We start from the raw sequence: 27890 nt of genomic DNA on the forward strand, positions 1-27890 counted from the left end.
CTCATCTCTGTTTCAAAGCCGAAGAGCCAGCACTGTCTGAAGACGTATTTGTGGTCATTAGCCATCATGACTAAATGCCAAAGGTACACGGAATGCTATCACCTTCCCACTAAAGTTGGTCACCATTTTTCTACTTGCATTTTTTACGTGCTTTCAAACTGCTAGGTTGGCAGAAGCTGGGACAAGTGACAGGAGCTTACCCCGTTACATGACACTAGGGATTCGAACCTCTGAATTGCAGATCTTTCAATCAACAAACTCAGCGTCTTTATTTATTTATTTATTTATTTGTTTGTTTATTTATTTATTTATTTTTATGCCACCCCTCTCTATAGACTCGGGTCGGCTAACAACAATGATAAAAACAGTATGTAAGAATCCAATAGTAAAATAACTTTAAAAAACCCTTATTATAAAAACCAAGCATACATACAGACCTACAAATTCTCCCCAGAGATTAGGATTGCCCCCACCCTCCTTGCCTTTTGCAAACTCCTTAAAACCCACCTCTGCCGTCAGGCATGGGGAAATTGATTCCCCTGGGCCGTTTCTGCGTTACGTATGGTTTGTATGACACGTATAATTGTTTTTTTATATTAAGGGTTTTTAATTGTTTTTCATTATTGGATTTGTATTGTTCTGTTGTTGTGTGCCGCTCAGAGTCTGCGGAGAGGGGCGGCATACAAATCTAATAAATGAATGAATGAATGAATGAATGAATGAATGAATGAATAAAATAAAATAAAATAAAATAAAATAAAATAAAATAAAATAAAATAAAATAAAATAAAATAAAATAAAATAAAATAAAATAAAATAAAATAAAATAAAATAAAATAAAATAAAATAAAATAAAATAAAATAAAATAAAATAAAATAAAATAAAATAAAATAAAATAAAGGCAGTGTCAGGCTTGGAAGCCATTTTTGATCTTTTTGTATTCAGGCCTGCCACACTTTCTACTGTGGGAAAATGGGATGGGATTATATGAAGTAGGTGACACGTTGCAGCCTATATAACAGAAAGTCAAGGCTGTTATGCCCTGCAGCTGCAAGGAAGTTACTGGGAGGCATTTTCAGTTTTGGATAGTGCCTGATTGATCGTGTGATGGACATGTGGGTGCTGGGCAGGGACTTGAAATTTGGTTTGTATGGAGAAAACTCTGAAGTTTTCGGATTCGGGTTTTCCTAGATGTTGCCAACATGGCATCTCTAATAAATTGGAACTTTGAGGAGCTTCTAGCCTCAGAGCTTTATTTCGTTGTGGGTGTTTATTGGAACGCTCACAGGTTACCATGCGCTGAGGGGTTTGCTTATATTATTTGTCTGGGAGCAACTTCTTTACTAGTAGTGACCAAGCATCAAGTTGGAGACCTTTAGTATCCAAAGCAGGGATTCTTTCATCAAGCCATTCAACCTGTCCTTCTGAAAAGACTAAAGAAACCATATAATTATCATTCTCTAATGAAGTCCCTTCACTATTCTTCAGATCGTGCAGAATGCAGCTGCGAGAGCAATCATGGGCTTCCCTAGGTATGCCCATGTCACACCAACACTCCGCAGTTTGCTTTGGCTGCTGATCAGTTTCTGGTCACAATTCAAAGTGTTGGTTATGACCTATAAAGCCCTTCATGGCATCGGACCAGAATATCTCTGGGACCGCCTTCTGCTGCATGAATCCCAGCGACTGATTAGATCACAAGAGTTGGCCTTCTCTGGGTCCCGTCGACGAAACAATGTCGTCTGGCGGAGCCCAGGGGAAGAGCCTTCTTTGTAGTGGCTCCGACCCTCTGGAACCAACTCCCTCCGGAGATCAGAACTGCCCCCAACCTCCTTGCCTTTCACAAACTTCTAAAAACCCATCTCTGCCATCAGGCATGGGGAAATTGATGCCCCCAGGCCGTTTCATTTTACGTATGGTTTGTTTGGGATGCATGATTGTTTTTATAATAAGGGTTTTAAACTGTCCTTTTTTAACCATTAGATTTGTACTATGTATTATTGTAAGCTGCTCCAAGTGTCCGGAGAGGGGCGGCGAAAGGGTTGCAGGCATATGTGCATCATCCCTATTTATTCTCAAGTTATCCCTCCGAGGAAAGCAGGTGTTTTTGGCTCAAGATCTCCCAATATTTCCTACTTAAGCCACAATTTGAATTTTGGACCAAATCCAACATTGGCTGTCTTGGGCCTAGAAAGCTTAGAACTAAAACACCTTAAACATGATCTATGTACTGCCCCACAAGATTATATGCTGCAACGTCCTGCCTGTCAACGACGTCAGCTTCAACCACAACAACACAAGAGCACATAACAGATTCAAGCTCAATATTAACCGCTCCAAACTTGACTGTAAAAAATACGACTTTAGTAATAGAGTTCTTGAAGCGTGGAACTCATTACCGGACTCTGTAGTATCATCCCCTAACCCCCAACATTTTATGCTTAGACTGTCCACGGTTGACCTCTCCAGATTGTTAAGAGGTCAGTAAGGGGCGTGCATAAGTGCACTAGAATGCCTTACGGCCCCTGTCCTATTGTCTCTCCTATATCCCATATATCTTCTCTTCTATTCCTATATCTTTCTTCTATTCTCTCATTGATTTATTTTATCCTATATTCTCTTTTCTATTCTTTCTCTAATTCTATTACCTTCATTGTGCATTATTGTGTATTGGACTAAATAAATAAATAAATAAAATAAATAAATTGGCTACTGGACTTGCCGAAGCTAAGTGTCCAGCGGGAGGGGAGCTAAAGGTCCCCAGCCAGGGCCGCCGATAGACCGGTACTACTGGGAGTCCCGTCACGGGCCTGGCCAAATTGAACAATTAGGGGGCCCCGCAGTCAGCAGCTCCTTGCACATGCGCAGACTGTCACCTCAGCAAAGTAAAAGGCCGGGCCTTTTACTTTGCTGTGGTGAGGCAGCAGGCAGCCGGCAAAAGAGGGAGGGTACAGTCTGCGCATGTGCAAGGAGCTGCTGACTTGGCACCAGGAGGCCGGGCCCCCTAATTGTTCAAATTGAACAATTAGGGGGCCCTGTCAGCCAGCCTCCTGGCGCCAAGTCAGCAGCTCCTTGCACATGCGCAGACTGTACCCTCCCTCTTTTGCCGGCACCTCAGCAAAGTAAAAGGCGAGGCAGAACTCGAGTCGAAGCCCCGACGGAGCCTTTGGCAGCGCGGCGGTCCTCCTGGTCCTGGTCCCGGTCCCGGTCCCGAAATAAAGCGTGGTGCCGTGCGTGCGGCGAAGCAAGGTAGGAGCCCCTTTGGGGTGGCGGCGGCGCGGCGTTGGTAATTGGAATTTGGAAACGAGGCTTTTGAGCGACCGGGCGCTCGTCTCATCGGGGCCCTGGCCGGCACGCACGGCCTGAATTGGGCGTCCCTGCTTTCCACCACCCCCATAGGCATATCTGCTGCTATACTTGATAGGGCTCAGAATTTGAGAAAAACTGTTTAACGCAGTGTTTCCCAACCTTGGCAACTTGAAGATATTTGGACTTCAACTCCCAGAATTCCCCAGCCAGTGAATGCTGGCTAAGGAATTCTGGGAGTTGAAGTCCATATATCTTCAAGTTGCCAAGGTTGGGAAACACTGGTTTAATGTAAAGCTCTACATCTAACTGTGAACAAGTAGCCAGATTCCAGTATATTGAGATAACTGCTGGCTTGATCTGAACTGGAAGGAGGAAAATAAAATATTAACACTTCCCTCCATCTTGGCATTATATAATTGTGCATATCTTTTGCCCAAACCGTTGCAGTTTTTAAATGCAAAATAAAACAAAAAGAGTCATTTAGATTCAATATAGAATTAAAATATCTCTCTTTCCCTCCCTCCCTCCCTCTCTCTCCCTCCCTCCCCCCCTCTCTCCCTCCCTCTCTTTCGAGAAATGGGAAACAATCCTGTCAATCAATCAGTCTTGTGGTTTAAACTTGACTGATTTGGGTAGTGTTTAAGCAGCCTGACTTAAAATCCAGAAAAGGATTGTAGCCTTGACATGGACTTGCAATGGCTAAGTGCTGTTTGTTACTAGCATTACTAGCTCAGCTCTTCAAGACATGGCAGCTCTGTAGGGTTACAGCAATCTTGAAGGTCATCTTCTCTTACACTTCACTTGATGACAAGATTCTCAATATCAAATCATTCCCAAAGGGGAAAATGGAGGGACCTGAAAGAGAGAGAGAGAAAAAAAGAAAGAGAGAGAAATGAGAGAGGAAGGAAGAGAGTGTGAGAGAGGAAGAAAGCAAGATAGAGAAAGAGAGAGAGAGAAGAAAAGAAAGAAAGAGATGAGAGAGGAAGGAAGAGAGTGAGAGAAAGAGAAAGAAAGAAAGAGATGAGAGAGGAAGGAAGAGAGTGAAAGAGAGGAAGAAAGAGAGAGAGAGAAGAGTGGAAGGAAGAAAGAGAAATGATAGAAAAAAGGGGAGAAAAAAAGAGAAATGAGAAAATGATTGAGGCAGAGAATGACAGAAAAGAGAGAGAAACAGAGAGAGAAGTGATTCTTGATTTAAAGCATATGGTAAAAGCACTTAAATAATAACAGAGAAAAAAACCCAGCCCTCACCTGTTTTTATTAATAGTTTTGCTGGTTGTTTTAGTTTTAATAGTAATGGATTTTGGTTTTTTTAAATTATTATTGACAAAATTGAATGGGTCCAAAGACGGGCTACAAGAATGGTGGAAGGTCTTAAGCATAAAACGTATCAGGAAAGACTTCATGAACTCAATCTGTATAGTCTGGAGGACAGAAGGAAAAGGGGGGACATGATCGAAACATTTAAATATGTTAAAGGGTTAAATAAGGTCCAGGAGAGAAGTGTTTTTAATAGGAAAGTGAACACAAGGACAAGGGGACACAATCTGAAGTTAGTTGGGGGAAAGATCAAAAGCAACCTGAGAAAACATTATTTCACTGAAAGAGTAGTAGATCCTTGGAACAAACTTCCAGCAGATGTGGTAGATAAATCCACAGTAACTGAATTTAAACATGCCTGGGATAAACATATATCCATCCTAAGATAAAATACAGGAATTAGTATAAGGGCAGACTAGATGGACCATGAGGTCTTTTTCTGCCATCAGTCTTCTATGTTTCTATGTTTCTATTAATTTCTTTTAATAAAAAAGAAGGGATTTATTTATTTATTTATTTATTTATTTATTCATTCATTCATTCATTCATTCATTCATTCATTCATTCATTCATTTATTTATTTCTATGCCGCCCAGTCCCAAGTTTTTCCTTATTTCCAGATTGCATTTCTTCTTGGTGAGGTTCCGCCCATTGCTTCTTGTACTACCTTCAGGTGGCATGGAGAATAAATAGATGCCATCTGCTCTGTGGCAGCCCTTTAAGGATTGGGAAACTACTATTATATTCCCCCTCAGTTTTCTATTTATTGAGCTAAACATACTCATTCTCTTAGCCCTTGTTCATAGGATTTAGCCTCTAGGCCAGGGGTGTCAAACTCAATTTCATTGAGGGCCACATCAGGGCTGTGTTTGACCTCAGAGGGCCGGGGGAGGGCTTGCCCAGGGTGTGTGGCCATGGCATGGGATTTGGGGGGCAGTAGTTTTAAAATGGCCGGGGGGGGGCAGACACTTAGGCTGTATGGGGCCCCAAAATTCCTGATGGTGACCCTGTCCCCAGCCAATACTGATGTATGATTTGCTGCTTGAATGGTTTTCCTGCACAATTCTGTAGGCACCTCAACATGGAATTGGCAACTCAGTACGGTATTGAATTGTTTCATGTGGGACTTGGAGGTGCAATTCACTTTTTCTTGCTTTCCCATCTCTTCAAAGAGCTCAAATTCTTTAAATCTAATGAGTACACACCCTCGGAACAAGTTGTATTATTTGCTGTTAATGATTGTTCTTGCTTGCTTCATAGCCGTAGAAGAAGAAGAGGAGGAGGGAAGAAGGGAAGGGAAGATGGTAGGAAACTGTCCGGGCCTTCATGCCAATTTCCTGGGAAATTTTTCCGGGCTCAGGTTCTTAAATACAAAATGATTCTTAAGAGGAGGCAGAAAAATCTTGAACACTCAGTTCTTATCTAGAAAAGTTCTTAAGTAGAGGTGTTCTTAAGTAGAGGTACCACTGTACTCAATAAATAGCCAAGGACCTTGACATGTTTTCCGAATGGGTAAATCCTCTTTTAAAGTTTTTAACAGAGAATCCATTCTATTGGACTTAGTGCCCTGCAAGTAACCTTCAACTTTCAATCATTTGTTTAGTAACATTTGAAGTTACAAAATAATTGAAAAAAATATTATGTATGGCCATTGTTCAACACTTAGAACTGTTGCAACAGCCCTATAACCACATGATTAAAATTTGAATGTTTGGTAATTGCCACTTATTTATGACAGTTGCAATGTCCCAAGCTTAAGTAAGCACTGTCAGGTTTCAAGTAATACACCCATAGAGCAAGCAAAACTTTGAGGCAGATGAATTCCTCAAATAATAGCTTTATTGGATATATGATATTGGCACAGACCTGGTGAAAACTGATTCTTAAGTTTCCCGCAGTTTTCATCTAATTAAAAGTTTTCCCTCAAATCCCAATCAGTCACATGATCCAATTAAGGCACTTCCTGAAGAACTCCTCCTTCATCTGACCAGGTGTGAGAACATTTATTTTATTTATTTATTGGATTTGTATGCCGTCCCTCTCCAAAGACACGGGGCGGCTCACAACAGCAATTAAAAAAAATATAACAGTGGAACAAATCTAATATTAAAAACATATAAAACCCTATCATTATTTAAAAACCAAACAGCAACATTCATACCAAATATAAAACAAAGTATAAAAAAAAAAGTCTGGGGGAAAAGTGTCTCAACTCCCCCATGCCTGGCGGTATAAGTGAGTCTTAAGTAGTTTACGAAAGACAGGAAGAGTTCACATCCTTGGTTCTCAAGAGAAAGTATTTTGTTTTGGCTACAAAATCCCAGCTATCTCTAGTCAATTCTCTCCCTATTCCTCAGCTCCAGTGTGGCAGCCCTGAAACTCCAAGATAGCTTCGGCCTGGCCAGCTTCAGGGTTGACAGTCACCTTTGGCAATCTTATTCACTTAACAACCATCTTACTAACTTAACATCCACAGTGATTCATTTAACAACTGTAGAAAAAAAGTGTTGTAAAATGGGGGCAAAACTTACTTAAAAACTGTCTTGCTTAGCAACAGAAATGTTGGGCTGAATTGTGCTTGTAAGTTGAGGACAATCTGTAGTCAATTTGAGCCACTTTGGGACAGTAATTAAAGTTGCTAGTCTAAAGCATCTTCAACAATGTCAGCCAGCCATTGTTCATGACAATGGGTTACCGTAGATCAATCCCTGTCTCAGCTCTAGGAAGAAGGTACTGGCAAACCACTTCGGAAAACTTTGCCAAAACTTTGCAGTCTGCATTGGTCGCCGATCAGTTTCCGGTCACAATTCAAAGTGTTGGTTATGACCTATAAAGCCCTTCATGGCATTGGACCAGAATATCTCCGGGACCGCCTTCTGCTGCACAAATCCCAGTGACTGATTAGGTCCCACAGAGTTGACCTTCTCCGGGTCCCATCAATTAAACAATGTCGTCTGGCGGGACCCAGGGGAAGAGCCTTCTCTGGGGCGGCCCCGGCCCACTGGAACCTGCTCCCCCCAGAGATCAGAATTGCCCCCACCCTCCTCGCCTTTCATAAGCTCCTTAAAACCCACCTCTGCCGTCAGGCATTGGGGAACTGAGATATTCCTTCCCCCCATGCCTATACAATTTATGCATGGTGTGTTTGTTTGTATGTTTGGTTTTTAATAAGAGTTTTTTAGTGGTTTTAAATATTAGATTTGTTACCTGCTGTTTTTATTATTGTTGGACCTCCATGCAAACGCAGCAAACAGGGATACATTTTATTCAGCAAGACATAATAAATTTAGTTCTATTGACTATACACTAGAGCAGTGTTTTTCAACCAGTGTGCCGCAGCCCACTAGTGTGCCGCGAGACACGGTCAGGTGTGCCGCGAAGCTCAGCTTCTGAGACCGGAAGCTGAGCATCTTTCTTCCCAGCTTTCTTCTTTGCGTCTTCCTTTTCTCGTCTTCCTTCTTCGCACCTTCATTTTCGTGCCTTCCTTCTTTGCAGCAGGTGAGCTTTGGGCTCGGCGTGAGGACAATAGCAGGGAGGAGGCGGCTGATGCTTCCACTTGTGGCGTCGTGAGCTGTCATGGGAGTGCTAATAGCAGAAGCGGCGGGGGCGGGCAATAGCCGGGGGGTGGCTTCTGCAAGTGGGAGCTCCAGGGCTGAGGCTTCAGCCCTGGAGCTCCCACTTGCAGAAGCTGCCCCCCGGCTATTGCCCGCCGCCACTGCTGCTATTGGCGCCCTCCAGCGGAAGCTCACGATGCCACAAGTGGAAGCCTCAACCCTGGAGCTCCCACTTGCAGAAGCCGCCCCCCGGCTATTGCCCGCTGCCGCTGCTATTGGCACCCTCGTGCGGGAGGCCGGCAAAGGTTGCTTTAAAAATCGACCCCCTCGTGTCCATGGCTTCTCGTCGCTAAAAGTGACAGTGGGGGCGGTGGGCAATAACCGGGCGAGGGGCGGCTTCTGCAAGTGGGAGCTCCAGGGCTGAGGCTTCCACTTGTGGCTGTCCCCGCCCGCCCGCCCGCCCGATCCATCCTTCTCTCTGGCTTTCTTGGGGCCCGGCTCCTCCCACAGTGGTGGCTGCAGCGGCGCTGGCGATCCGGCCGCTAGCTGCTCCAAGCGCTTTGGGAACGCCCACCCCTCTCACAGTCCCGTCCCGGGCTGTCAGTAAAGGGGCTGCTTCCCATCCCCCTGACAGCTTGCTCGGAACATTCAAACTAAGGAAAACCTTCACCGGCCTGCACAGAGAAGAAAGGAAGAGAGAGAACGAGAGAGAGAGCACAACACAGAGAGAGAGAGAGAGAGAAAGAACAAGAGAGAGAGAAAGAAAATAAGAGAGAACAAGAGAGAGAGAGAAAGAAAATAAGAGAGAATGAGAGAGCAGCAGAGAGAGAAAGAACAAGAGAGAGAAAGCATGAGAGAGAGAGAGAAAGAAAATAAGAGAACGGGAGAGAGAGCAACAGAGAGAGAAAGAAAGAACAAGAGAGAAAGCATGAGAGAGAGAAAGAACAAGACAGAGAGAGAAAGAAAATGAGAGAGAGAAGGAAAGCAAGAGAAAAAAGAGAGATAGCAAGAGAGACAGATAGGAAGAGGAAAGGAGAGAGAGAGAAATGAGAACAAAAGGGAGAAAAAAGGAGAAATGAGAAAATGATTGAGGCAGAGAATGAGAGGCGAGAGAAACAAAAGAGAGAGAGAGGTGATTCTTGAAGCATATGGTAAAAAGCACCCAAATAATAAGAAAAAAAAAACCCAGCCCTCACCTGTTTTTGAAAAGAATAAAAGAGAAAAAAAACCCAGCCCTCACCTGGTTTTGGAAATGGTTCGAGTGTGTATACACACACACACACATAAGGGGGGCAGAGAGACAGGGGTGGAAAAAGAGGAGAAGTGAGAGGGAGAAGGAATGAGGGAAAAAGGGAGGAAGAGAGAGAAATGAGAAACATGAGAGAGAAAAGGGGGAAAGACAGGAGAAGTACCCAGAAATGAGACAGTGGTATAAATTTGAGGAGGGATGATTGATGATTGACTGTATTAATAAGGGGATGTTACATGGGATTGTATATATGAGAGGGTTATTTATTTATTTATTTATTTATTCATTCATTCATTTATTAGATTTGTGTCATTTTGGTCGGTGGTGTGCCCCAGGATTTTGTAAATGTAAAAAATGTGCCACGGCTCAAAAAAGGTTGAAAATCACTGCACTAGAGTGCCTTCCGACCCCTGTCCTATTGTCTCTCCTATATCCCATATATCTTCTCTTCTATCCCTATATCTTTCTTCTATTCTCTCATTGATTTATTTTATCCTATATTCTCTCTTCTATTCTTTCTCTAATTCTATTTCCTCAAAGGTGTCTTCTATTACCTTCATTGTGCATTATTGTGTATTGGACTAAATAAATAAATAAAATAAATAAATTGGCTACTGGACTTGCCGAAGCTAAGTGTCCAGCGGGAGGGGAGCTAAAGGTCCCCAGCCAATACTGATGTATGATTTGCTGCTTGAATGGTTTTCCTGCACAATTCTGTAGGCACCTCAACATGGAATTGGCAACTCAGTACGGTATTGAATTGTTTCATATGGGACTTGGAGGTGCAATTCACTTTTTCTTGCTTTCCCATCTCTTCAAAGAGCTCAAATTCTTTAAATCTAATGAGTACACACCCTCGGAACAAGTTGTATTATTTGCTGTTAATGATTGTTCTTGCTTGCTTCATAGCCAGAGAAGAAGAAGAGGAGGAGGACAGTTGCTGCCAAAGGAAGAAGGGAAGGGAAGATGGTAGGAAACTGTCCGGGCCTTCATGCCAATTTCCTGGGAAATTTTTCCGGGCTCAGGTTCTTAAATACAAAATGATTCTTAAGAGGAGGCAGAAAAATCTTGAACACCCAGTTCTTATCTAGAAAAGTTCTTAAGTAGAGGTGTTCTTAAGTAGAGGTACCACTGTACTCAATAAATAGCCAAGGACCTTGACATGTTTTCCGAATGGGTAAATCCTCTTTTAAAGTTTTTAACAGAGAATCCATTCTATTGGACTTAGTGCCCTGCAAGTAACCTTCAACTTTCAATCATTTGTTTAGTAACATTTGAAGTTACAAAATAATTGAAAAAAATATTATGTATGGCCATTGTTCAACACTTAGAACTGTTGCAACAGCCATATAACCACATGATTAAAATTTGAATGTTTGGTAATTGCCACTTATTTATGACAGTTGCAATGTCCCAAGCTTAAGTAAGCACTGTCAGGTTTCAAGTAATACACCCATAGAGCAAGCAAAACTTTGAGGCAGATGAATTCCTCAAATAATAGCTTTATTGGATATATGATATTGGCACAGACCTGGTGAAAACTGATTCTTAAGTTTCCCGCAGTTTTCATCTAATTAAAAGTTTTCCCTCAAATCCCAATCAGTCACATGATCCAATTAAGGCACTTCCTGAAGAACTCCTCCTTCATCTGACCAGGTGTGAGAACATTTAGGGGAGGCACCCTCGGAACAAGTTGTATTATTCGCTGTTAATGATTGTTCTTGCTTGCTTCATAGCCAGAGAATGCGGCTGATAATTGGTGTTTTGACCTTTGCAGACAATTTTGTTTCTTTAAACTAATTATAGTGGTACCTCTACTTAAGAATTTAATTCGTTCCGTGACCAGGTTCTTAAGTAGAAAAGTTTGTAAATAGATGCAATTTTCCCCATAAGAATCTGTGTAAAAGCAAATAAGGTGTGCAAACCCATTAGGAAAGAAATGAAAGCTTGGAATTTGGGTGGGAGGAGGAAGAAGAAGAAGAAGAAGAGGGCAGTCGCTGCCAAAGGAAGGAGAGGCGAGGGGAACCAAAAAAATCCAAAACTTTAAGGCTTAAAAAAAAGAAGAGGGACTCTGAGGCGGTGTGGAGGAGCATGCGCCTCCCATACCCCCGGTGCGAGGCTGCCTCCCATACACTGCACCAGAGAGAAAAACCCACATGGGCGAGAGAGGGAGCACCACCAAAAGGCTCCTCTGGCAGCCCAGAAAAGCCCGAGATAGCTGGGATTTCAGGGGAAATGGTAGGAAACTGTCCGGGCCTTCGTGCCAATTTCCTGGGAAATTTTTCTGGGCTTGGGTTCTTAAATAGAAAATGATTCTTAAGAGGCAGAAAAATCTTGAACAGCCAGTTCTTATCTAGAAAAGTTCTTAAGTAAAGGTACCACTGTACTCAATAAATAGCCAAGGAGTTTGACATGTTTTCCGAATGGGTAAATCCTCTTTTAAAGTTTTGAACAGAAGATCCATTCTATTGGACTTAGTGCACTGCAAGTAAATATTATATATGGCCATTGTTCAACACTTAGAACTGTTGCAACAGCCTTATAGCCACTTGATTAAAATTGGAATGTTGGGTAATTGCCACTCATTTATGACAGTTGCAATGTCCCAAGCTTAAGTAAGCACTGTCAGGTTTCAAGTAATACACCCATAGAGCAAGCAAAACTTTGAGGCAGATGAATTCCTCAAATAATAGCTTTATTGGATATATGATATTGGCACAGATCTGGTGAATTGTGCTTGTAAGTTGAGGACAATCTGTAGTCAATTTGAGCCACCTTGGGATAGTAATTAAAGTTGCTGGTCTAAAGCATGTTCAACAATGTCAGCCAGCCATTGTTCATGACAATGGGTTACTCTTGATCAATCCCTGTCTCAGCTCTAGGAAGAAGGTACTGGCAAACCACTTCTGAAAACTTTGCGAAAACTTTGCAGTCTGCATTGGTTGCTGATCAGTTTCCAATCACAATTCAAAGTGTTGGTTATGACCTATAAAGCCCTTCATGGCATTGGACCAGAATATCTCTGGGACCGCTTTCTGCTGCATGAACCCCAGTGACTGATTAGGTCCCACAGAGTGGGCCTTCTCCGAGTCCCATCAACTAAACAATGTCGTCTGGTGGGACCCAGGGGAAGAGCCTTCTCTGGGCCGGCCCCAGCCCTCTGCAACCTGCTCACCCCAGAGATCAGAATTGCCCACACCCTCCTCGCCTTTCGTAAGCTCCTTAAAACCCACCTCTGCCATCAGGCATTGGGGAACTGAGATATTCCTTCCCCCCACGCCTATACAATTTATGCATGGTGTGTTTGTTTGTTTGTATGTTTGGTTTTTAATAAGGGTTTTTTAGTGGTTTTAAATATTAGATTTGTTACATGCTGTTTTTATTGTTGTTGTTAGCCTCCCCGAGTCTACAGCCTGTGCCTGCGTAGACTCATTGCTCCAGAGATTGCGGGTTATGAGTCCCTCCTGGTGAAGTTGGACCTAGGGGTTCAGGTGGGCTTGTTACTCACATACCTGCCTCCCAGCTGCGTGTCAACAGCCCTCCCTGTGCTGCTGGAGGAGGTAGCTGGGCTGGCGGTGGGGTTCCCTAGGCTTATGGTCTTGGGGGACATCAACCTGCCATCGCTCGGCGAATCCTCCGACTGGCACAGGAGTTCATGGCCACCATGACAGCCATGGACCTGACTCAAGTAGTGCAGGGTCCGACTCATGAGGGGGGGCACGCACCCGACATGGTATTCCTCTCTGAGCAACTGAGTAATGGTCTGAGATTAAGGGGCTTAGAAGTATTGCCTTTGTCATGGTCAGACCATTTTCTACTGCGGCTTGACTTCCTGGCTCCAATCCTCCCTCGCAGGGAGGCGGAACTGATTAAGTTGTTCCGCCCCAGGTGCCTGATGGATCAAGAAGGCTTTCAGAAGGTGCTTGGGGCTCTTCCAGATGCACTCGTCCACAGTTCGGCAGAGTCTATGGCTGAGGCCTGGAACAAGGCTGCAGTGGAGGCCCTTGACTGAATTGCGCCGCTGCAACCTCTCCGCGGCACTAGACCCCATAGAGCTCCATGGTTCAACGAGGAGCTCCGGGAGTTGAAACACCAGAAGAGACATCTAGAGGAAGAGTAAGTCCGAATCCGATCGAACACTTGTAAGAGCTCATATTATGACTTACAAAGTGGCGCTCAAGGCGGCAAGATGCGCGTATCATGCCACCTTGATTGCATCAGCAGAACCCCGCCCGGCCACTCTGTTTAGGGTAACCCGCTCCCTTCTTAACCAGGGGGGAGTTGGGGAGCCCTTGCAGAGTAGTGCCGAGGATTTTAACATGTTTTTCACTGATAAAATCGCTCGGATTCGAGTGGACCTCGACCCCAATTGTAAAACAGAGTCAACTGACAATGAGTCAGTCGAGGTGACTGGGGCTAAACGTCTTTGCCAATCTGTCTGGGAGAGGTTTGACTTGGTGACACCTAAGGAAGTGGACAAGGCCATTGGAGCTTTGTGTTCTGCCACCTGTCTACTGGATCCGTGTCCCTCTTGGTTGGTTTCGGGCCAGTCGAGAGGTGACGCGGAGCTGGATCCGAGAGATTGTCAACGCCTCCTTGGGGAGTGGGTCCTTTCCGGCTCCTCATAAGGAGGCACTTGTGCGTCCCCTCCTCAAGAAGCCTTCCCTGGACCCAGCCGTACTCAATAACTACCATCCAGTCTCCAACCTTCCCTTTATGGGGAAGGTTGTTGAGAAGGTGGTGGCACTTCAGCTCCAGCGGTCCTTGGAAGAAGCCGATTATCTAGGTCCTCAGCAGTCTGGATTCAGGCCCGGCTTCAGCACGGAAACTGCTTTGGTTGCGTTGATGGATGATCTCTGGCGGGCCCAGGACAGGAGCTTGTCCTCTGTCCTGGTGCTTCTTGACTTCTCAGCGGCTTTCGATACCATTGACCATGGTATCCTTCTGCACCGGCTAGAGGGGTTGGGAGTGGGAGGCACTATTCTTCAGTGGTTCTCCTCATACCTCTCTGGTCAATCGCAGTCGGTGTTAGTAGAGGGTCAGAGGTCGACCTCTAGGTCTCTCCCTTGATCTTCTCCGGGTCTCGTCAACTAAGCAATGTCGCCTGGCGGGACCCAGGGGAAGAGCCTTCTTTGTGGCGGCCCCGGCCCTCTGCAACCAACTCCCCCCAGAGATTAGAACTGCCCCCACCCTCCTTGCCTTTCGTAAGCAACTTAAAACCCACCTCTGCCGCCAGGTATTGGGGGAATTGAGACCCTCTTTCGCCCTAGGCCTTTACAATTCTATGTAAGGTATGTATGTATGTATGTTTGGTTTTTATATTAATGGATTTTTAATCATTTCTAATATCAGATTACTATTGTACACTGTTTTATTATCGCTGTTAGCCGCCCCGAGTCTCCGGAGAGGGGCAGCATACAAATCCAATAAATAAATAAATAAATCTAATAAATCTAATAAATAAATAAATAATAAATAAAATGGGCTTGTGGTCATCAGGAGTTGAGATTGATAAAAAGACACAACAAAAATGGGTTGAGTTATATGCATGCTGGTAAGCAACAGTCTTTCCCAAGCTGGCTATTTCAAGATGTGTTGGAACTTCAGATCCCCAAATTCCAAGTTTCAACCAATTGTTTTGCAGATGCAGCCTAATATAGTGAGCAACAGCTGGAGAAGTCTAAGATACAGAACCTCATTTGAGAGCAGGTGGGAAAAGTTAAAAGCAGCCAATGAATGTAGAAACCATAACTTAGAACACTTAAATCACCACTTCATTACCTTCCTCCCACCAACCTCAGTTGGTTTGTGAAGTAGACCCACAGACAGGGTTCAAACAAATCGGTACTTTTTATTCAGTTCAGAGAACAAGTGACAGCTCAGCAAGGCAAGTGACAAATCAGCTAGTACCGACTGACTCTGCTTGGAGAAACCGCTTCTTTTATACTTTTGCGGCTCCCGCCAAAGCAAGAGCCAGCCGCGTCTGAGCCAATCAGGAGCGACTTCCTGCTTTAGCTCAGACAGCGCTGGAAGACGGAACAAACTATCTACAGGAAATACAAGGTAGCCATTTCAAGATACAACACCCCTCCCCTCATAGTTGGACACATCCATCACGATAGCCATGTGACAAAGTCGTCCAATCGGTGGGGTCTCCGTGAAGCTCGCTCTGACCTGCGCAGTTCAATTTCTCCTTCGACACCGACTGTGGAGGATGGCTCGCCGTTGTTCTCCCGGTGCGGTGGACTTGGCCTGGCGGGCCCAACGAGGACCTCGGAGGAGGAGGATGGCTCGGCGTCGCTGGATGGCTCTCCCTGGCCCGATAAGTTCCTTTGTGTGTCTCTTAATTCGGGCAATGTGTTAAAGTCTGTTGAAGGGGGAGAGTCCATGTCAGCGGTTGGTGGCAAAGGATTTTCTGTTCGTTTCCGAATGTGGTCGATGTGTCGTTTCCACAGTCGAACATCCTCTAGTTTTACCATATAAGTCTTTGGTGCATTTTGTTTAACAACAATTCCCTTCATCCAGTTTACACCTCCATCAAAATTTTTTACATATACATTTTGTCCCAAGTACATTTCGCTTTCAGGTTTTACAAACATTTGATTATTAACACAGAATCTTGGGTTCAACCTATCTAGTGGTGACCTTAATTTTCTTCCCATTAATAACTCTGCAGGGCTTACATGTGTGTGAGAGTTAGGGGTGATGTGTTGGGTGAGCAAGAATTGGTCCAAGTTTTGTTGTACATCCCCAGGGCCTGACCTGCGCAATGCCTCCTTTGCCACACGAACGTAACGTTCTGCCAAGCCATTAGCCCATGGCGAATAAGGCGAGATGAGGGCATGCCTGACCCCTAGGCCGTCTAGGAACAATTCGAATTGCCTGGCTGTTAGCTGTGGCTCATTGTCAGACACTAAGATATCCGGGCAACCATGGGTGGTAAACAGTCTACTCAATACCTTGATGGTGGCACTTGTGGTTATGTTGTTCATTGCTATTATTTCCACCCATTTGGAGAACGCATCAACCACTATTAGGAAATACTGGGATCCCACTGGACCAGCAAAGTCAATGTGGATTCTTGACCAAGGCCCAGCAGGCTGCTCCCACTCTGCTGGAGTTGTTTTGGGGGGATTGGGCCGTGATTCTTGGCATGGGTCACACTTTGATACCCAGTTTTCAATATCAACATCCAAACCTGGCCACCATAAATGCCCTCTTGCTAGGCTCTTCATCCTGACAATCCCAGGATGGCCCACATGTAACATTTTGAGTACCTTTACCCTTAGGCTTTTGGGGATGATCACTCTATCTCCCCACAGCAGGCAACCCTTTACATATGATAACTCAAGTCTTTTGGTTTTGAAATCACACAATTCAGGTTTCACAGAGTCATTTTGCCATCCGTTAAGTACACAGTTGACCACTTGTTTAAGGATTTGATCTTGCTGCGTGTGTGCAGCTACCTCTTTGGCCGTGGTTAGTGGGTTATCCTCGAGCTCTATCATTAATACATCTGTGGAAGGAGCAGGGTCCTCCACTAAGTCTGTTATGGGTCACCTACTGAGGCCATCTGCATGATTGATTTCCTTCCCCCCCTTGTGGGTGAGTTCATACTGGTACCCTGAGAGGAAAAGGGCCCACCTGATCAGTCTTGGAGACATAAATGGCGGAGTGGGCTTGTTGGGGGCTAGCAGGCCTAGTAAGGGCTTGTGGTCTGTAACCAATTCAAAACTTCTTCCAAAAATGTAATTGTGAAATTTCTTCACCCCTGCCACTAAAGCTAGAGCCTCTTTATCTAACTGGCTATAATTCCTCTCTGTGCTGGTCATGGTTCTGGAAAAGAATGCGATTGGGGCCTCTGTATTATTAGGCAGAACGTGAGCTAGGACTCCTCCTACGCCGTACGGCGAAGCGTCGCACGTGAGTCTAATGGGTAGTGAAGTACTGTATTGGACTACCACACTTTTAGAAGTTAATAATTGCTTTACTTGGAAAAAGGCTTCACGTTCAGTTTTCCCCCAGGTCCAACGGGTTTCCTTCTGGAGTAAACGATGTAGAGGCTCTGCTACTGTTGCCTTCTGCTTCAAAAAAATGGAATAAAAATTAAGGAGGCCTAGAAATGCCTGCAGTTCATTCTTATCTTGTGGCTCTGGGGCTTCCCTAATGGCCCTCAGTTTCTCTGTTGTGGGGTGGATACCTTCTTTGTCCACTTTATATCCCAGGAATTCTATACTGTTGGTTCCCCAGACACATTTGTCAGGCTTGATCCTTAAGCCTTTATCCAGTAACCTCTTAAGTACTTCCCTTATTCTTTTGTTTACTTGTTCTTGGTTTTCCCCTGCAATTAAGATGTCATCAAAATATGGGATGGCCCCATTTACCCCTGACAATAGGCGTTCCATAATACTCTGGAATATCCCTGGGGCTATGCTTACCCCAAACTGTAACCTTGTGCATTTGAAAGCCCCCCTGTGTGTTACAATCGTTTGTGCGTTTGCTGTTTGTTCATCGACCGGAAGTTGCTGGTAAGCCTGCGCGAGGTCGATTTTTGCAAACCTTTTCCCTTCCCCCAGGGAGTGTAGGAGTTGTTGTACCACCGGGATGGGGTAGGGGTGATGTTGGAGAGCCTTATTAAGGGTGGATTTATAGTCAGCGCAAACCCTTAAAGAACCATCTGGCTTTAGAGGCGTAACTATGGGCGTTTCCCATGGCCCTTGTTCCACAGAGACCAAAATACCTTGGCTTATAAGTTTATCTAGCTGCAGGTCTAGCTTGGGGAGAAGCGGGAGGGGTACCCTGCGAGGTTTGAGCCGGACTGGTGGGACCTTGGGGTCAATAGAAAATGATATAGGGGGCCCCTTATACGATCCCAAGGTGTGGCTGAACACTTCAGGGAACTCTTGCACGAAGTTAGGCATATTATCACAGTTTACAGTACAAACACCAGAAATTTCAATCCCCAAAGGTTCCATCCAAGCCAAACCCAGGAGAGAGTGCTTAGCCCCTGTGACAATGAGCATGGGTAGGGTACATTTGACATTCTTGAATACAATAGGTACATTTGCTGTTCCCAGGACCGAGATTACCCCCCCTTGAAAATCTCTGATTACTAAAGAGGTTTGCCTTAGATCAGATTTAGACAGGTTAGGCATGTACAGTTTAAACTTCTCCCATGGCATAATGGTATACTTAGACCCTGTATCAAGCTCCATCGAGCATGGTTGGTTGTTAAGTAACAGCGAGATAACAATTTTGCCCCCTTTTTTGGTTGCCGTGTTATTCACGGAAAATTGAGTGTTACCTCTTGAGTAGTCGCGGTTAGCGGCTGAGTAGTTCCTTTGACCCGAATAGTGGAACGGTCGGTTTTCTCGCGGCTGGGGCGTTTGGTTTTGTGGCCGTTGGTGGCGCGGTGTGGAGAATGTTTCCTCTGGTGCCGATGCTCTGCATGCGATGGCGATGTGGCCTCGACGGTTGCAGCGGTGGCATGTGGCGTCCCGGAAGGGGCATCGATGGCGCTGGTGGTTCCCTCGGCAGCCGGCGCAGGGGGCTGGGGGGTGAGTAGCTCTGTGGTGTCTTGGCTGGTCTTGTACCAGGAAGCAGTTGTCCACGTTGTGAGCTGGTTGGCTGAGGTCGTCTGATCCCTCGGCGCGGGGAGACGCGGAGTCAATCTTGGCGATGAGTTCTCGCCTTCCGTGTTCTTTTAATTCCTTAGCCGCTGCGTCGGCGGCTTCTGCGGTTTGCGCTAGTTTAATCACGGTTTGTAGAGTCGGTTCGTCTTCGGTGAGGAGTTTGTTCCTCACCGTGGCGCTTCTCGTGCCGAAAACCAAGGCATCGGTGAGGCGAGCTTCCGGGTCTTTAAACTTGCATTGTGCAAGTACCGTCCGAAGTCGCGTTGTAAACTGGTTGATTGATTCTGTTTCCTTCTGAGCCATCATGGAGAACTGATGCCGAAAAACCATGGCTGGTTTGGTCGGCTTGAAGTGGCTCGCTAGCTTGGCTTGTAGGACGTCCCAAGCGACGGTTCTTGCTGGCTGCGGGTCGGTGAGAGTCTGGGCAAGGCCACGGATTTCTGGGCCGCAGTAATTTAAGAAAATAGCCCGTCTGCGATCGGCGTCGGCGTCCTGTATTCCTGCCGCCTCGAGGAAGATCTCGAAGGTAGCCAGGTATTCGTCCCAGGACGTTTTTTTCGGGGTCAAAGAATTCTGGAGCCCGGCCGATCTGGACGTTGCTCATGTTGCACGCGAGGTTTCTTCCGTCCGTCGTCGCCAGTGAAGTAGACCCACAGACAGGGTTCAAACAAATCGGTACTTTTTATTCAGTTCAGAGAACAAGTGACAGCTCAGCAAGGCAAGTGACAAATCAGCTAGTACCGACTGACTCTGCTTGGAGAAACCGCTTCTTTTATACTTTTGCGGCTCCCGCCAAAGCAAGAGCCAGCCGCGTCTGAGCCAATCAGGAGCGACTTCCTGCTTTAGCTCAGACAGCGCTGGAAGACGGAACAAACTATCTACAGGAAATACAAGGTAGCCATTTCAAGATACAACAGTTTCTTTGAAGAAAAACTTAGATTGAGAACACTAGATTGGAGAAGGATGATAATAGATAGGTGGGTGGGTAGGTAGGTAGGTAGGTAGGTGTTGTGAGTACTCCTTGTCCGCCTCAGGTGATGTCAGATTCTGAGGAGGATGAGCCAGGCCCCTCTGGATACTCTGGGCCAGGGGGTTTGCCCGCTGATGCAGAGAGTGAGAGTGAGGGAGAAAGTGACCTGAGTGAACCCAAGGAACCACTAGAGGGGGAAGATATGACAATGGGAGAGTGGTCCCAGTCGGAGGATGAGGAAGACATTAGAGGGGATAGTCAGGGGACAGACCCTCGCTACAGGAGATTGCTGAGAAGGCGAGAGGAGTTGCATAGTAAAAGGTATCTTTGGGGTGTGATGTCAGTTCCAGGCAGTATAATGGCAAAGGGTTTGGGGTAATTGGGTGTAGGTTTAGGTTAGGTTTAGGTTTATTGGATTTATATGCCGCCCCTCTCCGCAAACTCGGGGCGGCTCACAACAATAATAAAAAACAGTACAGTACACAATACCAAATCCAATGCCCACCCATCCAGTTCCAATTGAAATTAATAATCTCATAAAAAGCAGTATATATAAAAAACAGGCACACAGTCAATCAATCAACAAAACAACATGGGCAAGGGGGAGGTGTTTTAGTTCCCCCATGCCTGACGGCAAAGGTGGGTCTTAAGGAGTTTACGAAAGGCAGGGAGGGTGGGGGCAATCCTAATCTCAGGGGGGAGCTGGTTCCAGAGGGTCGGGGCCCCCACAGAGAAGGCTCTTCCCCTGGGTCCCGCCAGACGACATTGTTTAGTCGACGGGACCCGGAGAAGGCCAACTCTGTGGGACCTAACCGGTCGCTGGGATTCGTGCGGCAGGAGGCGGTTCCGAAGATATTCTGGTCCGGTGCCATGAAGGGCTTTATAGGTCATAACCAACACTTTGAATTGTGACCGGAAACTGATCGGCAGCCAATGCAGACTGCGGAGTGTTGGAGTGATATGGGCATACTTGGAGAAGCCCATAATTGCTCTCGCAGCTGCATTCTGCACGATCTGAAGTTTCCGAACACTTTTCAAAGGTAGCCCCATGTAGAGAGCGTTACAGTAGTCGAGCCTCGAGGTGATGAGGGCATGAGTGACTGTGAGCAATGACTCCCGGTCCAAATAGGGCCGCAACTGGCGCACCAGGCGAACCTGGGCAAACGCCCCCCTCGCCACAGCTGAAAGGTGTTTTTCTAATGTGAGCTGTGGATCGAGGAGGACGCCCAAGTTGCGGACCCTCTCTGAGGGGGTCAATAATTCCCCCCCCAGGGTAATGGACGGACAGATAGAATTGTCCTTGGGAGGCAAGACCCACAGCCACTCCGTCTTGTCTGGGTTGAGTTTGAGTTTGTTGACACCCATCCAGGCCCCAACAGCCTCCAGGCACCGGCACATCACTTCCACTGCTTCAACGCCATTCAATGGAATGATAGATAGATAGATAAATAGATGGATGGATAGATAGATAGATAGATAGATAGATAGATAGATAGATAGATAGATAGATAGATAGATACCAGTCAATACAGATGAAATATCTTAAATCTTAATATTTTGTCTTCTCAAGTCATCCAGATAACCAACGTAGAAATGTGGAATACACAAAAATACTATTATTAGATACTAGACTGAATGAACTACCTTCAAGTCATTTAAGATAAAAATAAGTAAGATCTTTAGGGCCTCTTAAAGCAAAAAGAATAATGTATTAGTCTTTAAAGGCCAGAGAACTTTAAGAATTAAACGATCAGAGTTCTCGGGCCTTTAAAGACTAATTTGTGCTGTGAAATACTTGAACAGCTAAATTGTGTTCAAGATTATGAATCCTGACCTGTGCATGTAACATCTCCTGGAATTGCATCACCTAAGACCACTGATCAAACTGCTGGGCCCCTCTTCCCCCTACATAGCATGCCCAGTTGAAAAATGCTGCAGAACAGGCTGCACGATTTGGTTTGAAAAAAGGAACAGGAAACCATATCCTTGGCAGAGAGAGTATTTAAGAGATTTCAGTGAAAGAGCTGGCATCATTTGATCCAGAGAAGACACAGTCTCCAGGACTCATAATCAAAAAGAAGGTAAGATCTTAGGTAAGAGTCGTAAGGAGTCGTAAGGAGATCCAATAAACAGACAGATAGATAGATGATATTATTATTATTATTATTATTATTATTATTATTATTATTATTATTATTATTATTATTTATTAGATTTGTATGCCGCCCCTCTCCGTAGACTCGGGGCGGCTCACAGCAATGATAAAAACAATATAGAATGATAAATCTAATAGTTAAAATCTAAAATAACAATAATAAAATTTAAAAATCTAAAAAACAAGCAACCCCAATATATAAAAAACATACATACAGTCATATCATACACAAAAAAACCTACATAGGCAGGGGGAGATGTTTCAGTGCCCCCACCCTTGACGACAGAGGTGGGTTTTGAGGAGTTTATGAAAGGCAAGGAGGGTGGGGGCAGTTCTGATCTCTGGAGGGAGCTGACTCCAGAGGGTCAGAGCCGCCACAGAGAAGGCTCTTCCTCTGGGTCCCGCCAAACGACATTGTTTAGTTGACAGGGACCCGGAGAAGATCCACTCTATGGGACCTAACTGGTCTCTGGGATTCGTGTGGCAGAAGGCAGTCTCGTAGATAACCTGCTCCGGTGCCATGAAGGGCTTTATAGGTGATGACCAACACTTTGAATTGTGACCGGAAACTGATCGGCAACCAATGCAGACTGCGGAGTGTTGGAGTAACATGAGCATATTTGGGAAAGCCCATGATTACTCTCGCAGCTGCATTCTGCACGATCTGAAGTTTCTGAACATTTTTCAAAGATAGCCCCATGTGGAGAGCGTTACAGTAGTCAAGCCTCAAGGTGATGAGGGCATGAGTAACCGTGAGCAGTGACTCCCGGTCCAAATAGGGCCGCAATTGGTGCACCAGGCGAACCTGGGCAAACGCCCCCCTCGCCACAGCTGAAAGATGTTTCTCCAGTGTGAGATAAATAGATAGAAAGATAGAGAGGCAGGCAGGCAGGCAGGCAGATCTTACAAAGCAGCTTTCGTCCAAAAATGCTGATTACTTACCTTTGCTTGTGAATCCCATAATAGCTTCGACTGGTGATAGAATGTGGAAAGACTCTTCAATTTCCCAAGGACTCAAATAATAGCTTTTTGCGGCTGTTGACACACAAAGCTCTGCATTTTATCACAATTCAATTTTTTGAAGTAAACTGGGAGCATTTCTGCCTTTTACCTTGTTAATTAGGTAGTTTAGGATGCTATGTTGTTTCTTTAAAGGTTGTAAGCCACCCCGAGTCCTCGGAGAAGGGCGACATATAAATCAAATAAATAAATAAATAAATAATTTATTAGATTTGTATGCCACCCCTCTCTGAAGACTAATTCCTAGAGCACTGGTGCTCAACATTTCTAATGTCACGAGACCCCTTAATACAGTTCCTCGTGTTGTGGCAACCCCCAAATATAAGTCCAACGCCAATTCTCCCAACAAAGCTTTAAGCTGATTGACAGGAAGGACAGAGGGTCACCCCCCATTGTAAACACCTGATTGGTCAGATTGTAAAAATATGTTCCAAGGCACCAGAATAGACGCTTTACTTCCTGAAACCATGAGAAACTTGTCTTTTCCCCATGGTCTTTAGTGACCCCTGTGAAACGGTCGTTCACCCCCATAGGGGTCCTGACCCCCAGGTTGAGAACCACTTTCCTAGAGAAACATATTGAAGAAAAAGGTTGGAGCATCATTCATTTGCCCATCGGCTCAGTTGATTATTTGTGAAGTGAACCTTGTAGAGATCATCAGTGACTAATTGCTTCAGCATCAGCTGTTGGTGTGTAAATTAGGGGTCAGCAACCTGCGGCTCTGGAGCTGATGTGGCTCTTTCATCCCTCTCCTTTGGCTCCCTGTCACTCAAAATATGTGTCACAACTACCAATGTGCGACATCCACTGGCGTGCACTTTATTGAGCTTTTCAACCCCGGTAGGCCATGGATAAATCTAACCATGGATAAATCTAAGAAAATAAAAGTTTCAGAATAAAACATAATCTTTAATTCAACTATATATACAGTAATACCTCGTCTTACGAACTTAATTGGTTCCGAGAGGAGGTTCGTAAGGTGAAAAGTTCGTAAGATGAAACAATGTTTCCCCATAGGAATCAATGGAAAAGCTAATAATGCGTGCAAGCCCATTAAGAGAATCCAAAATATTAAGGCTTAAAAAAAAAAGCTGCGGCCAGACAAACCTGAGGCGAACACCTTTCTTCTCCCTTGAGCCTTTCACTCCCGTTTTTGCCCACCTCTCTCTCCTCATCTCCCCCACACCTTTCTCCTCCCTTGAGCTCCATGAGCCTTTTCTTCCTGTTTTTGTCCCCCCTCCTCTGCCCAGCAGAGCGCCCGTTTTTGCGATCCTGGGATTCCCCTCCTGGGATTTCCCTACACATTGCAAAAACGTGGAAGTCAGGAGGTGGGGTTTCCCATGGAGGGGAGCCTCAGGGGATCCCAGAATGGCAAAAACCTGCGCTTGGCTTGCAACGAAAGTCCGGAGGCGGGGCATTTCAGTGGCGGCTTGGCAGGTTTGTAAGGTGAAAAAAAGTTCGTAAGAAGAGGCAAAAAAATTCCGAACCCTGGGTTCGTATCTTGAAAAGTTCATATGATGAGGGGTTCGTATCATGAGGTACCACTATACCTCTGGCTGCTCAGGAAATAGTCATGCACAGGGAGAGTTTTGTGATTCCCGGTGTTTCAGGCATAATCCTGCACAATAGTTTTATTTTATCTCCCTAAGGAAAAATTGTTCAAGAGAAAATTTGAATAAAGGTAGACCTCAGCTTACGACCATTTGTTTAAAGTTATGTTGGCGCTAAAAAAAAGGGACTTATGATCCATGACTTATGTCACACCACCTCTATGTTCATGTGATTAGAATTTGGGCATTTGGCAAACAGCTTGCATTCAACTGTTACGCACAAAGTCTTTTGGAACCTGTTGTGTAGAAGTGAAAACCTGTGCTGCAATCTTCCTGAACAGTTGCTTGATTGCTCAGCCAACTGCAAAACAGAAGGACGGTTTGGGATTTCAATCCTATTGTAGTTTACAGAAGTCTTCAAAATATTACTTACTGGTCATCTGCCAAATCTGAGAATGAACTGTGTCTGATCACTCAGAGAAAAACTTCAGAATAAAAAAATGGTGACATTGTATGTCATGTTCTGGTTTCATTTGAAATGAGTTTTAAATCTATTTAATCCTCCACTCAAAATAGAATACCTTACGAGACTAGACTTTCAATCCTAGGCCTAGAAAGTTTAGAACTAAGACGCCTTAAACATGATCTAAGTATTGCCCAAGTATCATATGCTGCAATGTCCTGCCTGTCGGCGACTACTTCAGCTTCAACCACAACAACATAAGAGCACACAACAGATTTAAACTTAATATTAACTGCTCCAAACTTGACTGTAAAAAATATGAGTTCAGTAACCGAGTTGTCGAAGCGTGGAACTCATTACCGGATTCCGTAGGGTCATCCCCTAACACCCAATACTTTACCCTTAGATTATCTACGGTTGACCGATCCAGATCCCTAAGAGGTCAGTAAGGGGTGAGTACAAGTGCACCAGAGTGCCTTCCGTCCCCTGTCCTATTGCTCTCCTATATCCCCTATACCTTTCTTCTATTCCTATATCTTCTATTCTTTCATTGATATGTTCTATTACTATACCTTCTTTTCTATTCTTTCATAGATATATTTTACTATGAGTATCTCCTCTATAACCTCAATCATGTATTTTACTATGTGTATATAGATATATACCCACTAAAACCCTCATTGTATATTGGACTAAATAAATAAATAAATAATTTTTAAAATAAATAAATAAATAAATGGATGGATGAATAAATGGATGGATGGATGAATAAATAAATAAATAAATTTTCTCTATTGCTTCTGTAGGGGACTAGAGTTTGTAACAGTCATGTCTCTTTCTGCTAGCTTCCAATTCAGTTTGAACTTCCTACAAGCAAAGAATGTCCTGTCAAAGCTCACAGGTAAAGAAAAAATATATCCTGATTGTGATTTTGTTTTGCTCTTTCAAAACTTTCAGCTCTCTTTTGTGCAAAAATATCTTGGCAACTCAGGTATCCCCCTTTGATCATATGGTGCATATTTTGCCCCAGTGTGATCAGTGTGACCTGTCCTGTTAAGTATGTTGGCTGCCCTCAGTTATATATTTTTTAAAAGTTGGATAAAAAATATAAAGATAATGCCTTCATATGTTGCAAAACATTTCTTTCTGCTTTGGAAATCACTGAATCATTGTTTATTTTATTTATTTTATTTATTCTGTCAAGTATGTATGAGGAAATAAGTATAAGCAAAACATATAAACATACAAGTATAAACAGGCATAAGTCTTCGGAGAGGGGCGGCATACAAATCTAATAAATAAATAAAATAAGGATAAGGATAAGGAAGGCGTACTAATTAATGGGAACAATAAGTCAGGGTTGGTAGGCACTGTCAGGGTTCCAGATAGCATCGAAAACTAAATCAGAATCCAAGGCAAAGTATTCCTCAAAGTTCCAATTTATTAGCAGAGCCATGTTGACACATCTGGGAGAAACCCAAAACTGAAATCCCAGGGGTTTCTCCACCCAGTTGAAAGTCCAGGCCCTTGTCCCCACACCCCCACTCTTGACTTATGACCATAATTGAACCCACAATTTCAGTTGGAAGTCATGATGGTCATTAAATGGGTCATCAAGTGACTACACCCTACTATATTACTTTTTTTGGAGCAATCACAAGGCTTACATAGTGGTGTAAAAAGAACACCATGCTTGTTAAGCAAATGCCACAGTTGCTAAGCAAACCCATTGTTTTGATGGGGAATCTTTTGCCGGAAGCTGGAAGTATATGCTGTTTTTTGTTTAAAATTCCATAAACTCTGGTCACATGACCACGGGACATTACAAAATGTCATCCAAATACACTGATATGACCATGGGCAGAATTGTAGATCAGGGTTGGGGGTGGAGGGATGGATCCAGATGTTGGTACCAGAGGTAAGTTCCAGTTTTCTTTACTGCCAATTCACTCAGGGATGCGCCGTGCACATGCGCAATACAAAAACAAAGCTTCTATATATTCTTCCGGGCTCTCTGGTAGGAGCCTCCTGAAAATTCAAGGGTACAAATTTCAGACACACTCACGTTTGAAAATTCAAAACAATGTTCTTTATCACAAAATTCAAAATAAACTAAGCACTCTTTTTGTATTGCAAAGAGCATTCTTCCCAAAACAACCGGGTAGTCTGTACAATTTCCCTTAAGCAGTCATTAAGTACTTAGCTAGCAGTTGTGAACAAACTTCACACCCCTTCTTCTTCCACTGAAGTGAGACACACACACACACACACACACACACATTGCTCTGCTTTGGTTTCAAAGGCGTGAAAAAGCAACAAAGTCCAGCAACACAAGATTCCTGATGAACTCCGATCAGATATTCTTCCATAATGGCCAAACCCACATGCTACTATTTATAGCAGCAGCCCTAATTACTGGAGTCCCACCCAAACACAGGTGGCCTCCCTTATTTCCTGCAATATGTTCTTACTTGGTCTCTTCTACGCATAATTCTGCGCTTGCGTGGGTCCAAAACATCATCATCCGAATCAATGGAAGATAAGGGAGATTGACTCCCTGGGCTGTGTGCCAAGCCCTCCTCTGCCGAGTCACTCCCACCTTCTTCTTCGTCCAAGGAAACTAAACTCTGAACTGATTCTGTCGGCAATAACACAGGCCTGTGACATGTT

General features: G+C 44.5%; 1 protein-coding gene across 1 annotated transcript in view; it reads left to right on the plus strand.

Annotated features, from left to right (window-relative positions):
* Positions 1-3211: 3211 nt before the first annotated feature.
* Positions 3212-27890, plus strand: part of LOC139160280 (thaicobrin-like) — a 31454-nt gene continuing 6775 nt past the window's right edge. The window contains exons 1-4 of the mRNA XM_070737984.1: positions 3212-3250; positions 10340-10399; positions 25627-25672; positions 26027-26121. Coding sequence (XP_070594085.1) covers positions 26049-26121 — 73 coding nt within the window. The 5' untranslated portion in view covers positions 3212-3250; positions 10340-10399; positions 25627-25672; positions 26027-26048. The remainder of the gene's footprint in view (positions 3251-10339; positions 10400-25626; positions 25673-26026; positions 26122-27890) is intronic.

The sequence above is a fragment of the Erythrolamprus reginae genome, chromosome 2, assembly GCF_031021105.1.
Source record: "Erythrolamprus reginae isolate rEryReg1 chromosome 2, rEryReg1.hap1, whole genome shotgun sequence".
NCBI lineage: Eukaryota > Metazoa > Chordata > Lepidosauria > Squamata > Dipsadidae > Erythrolamprus > Erythrolamprus reginae.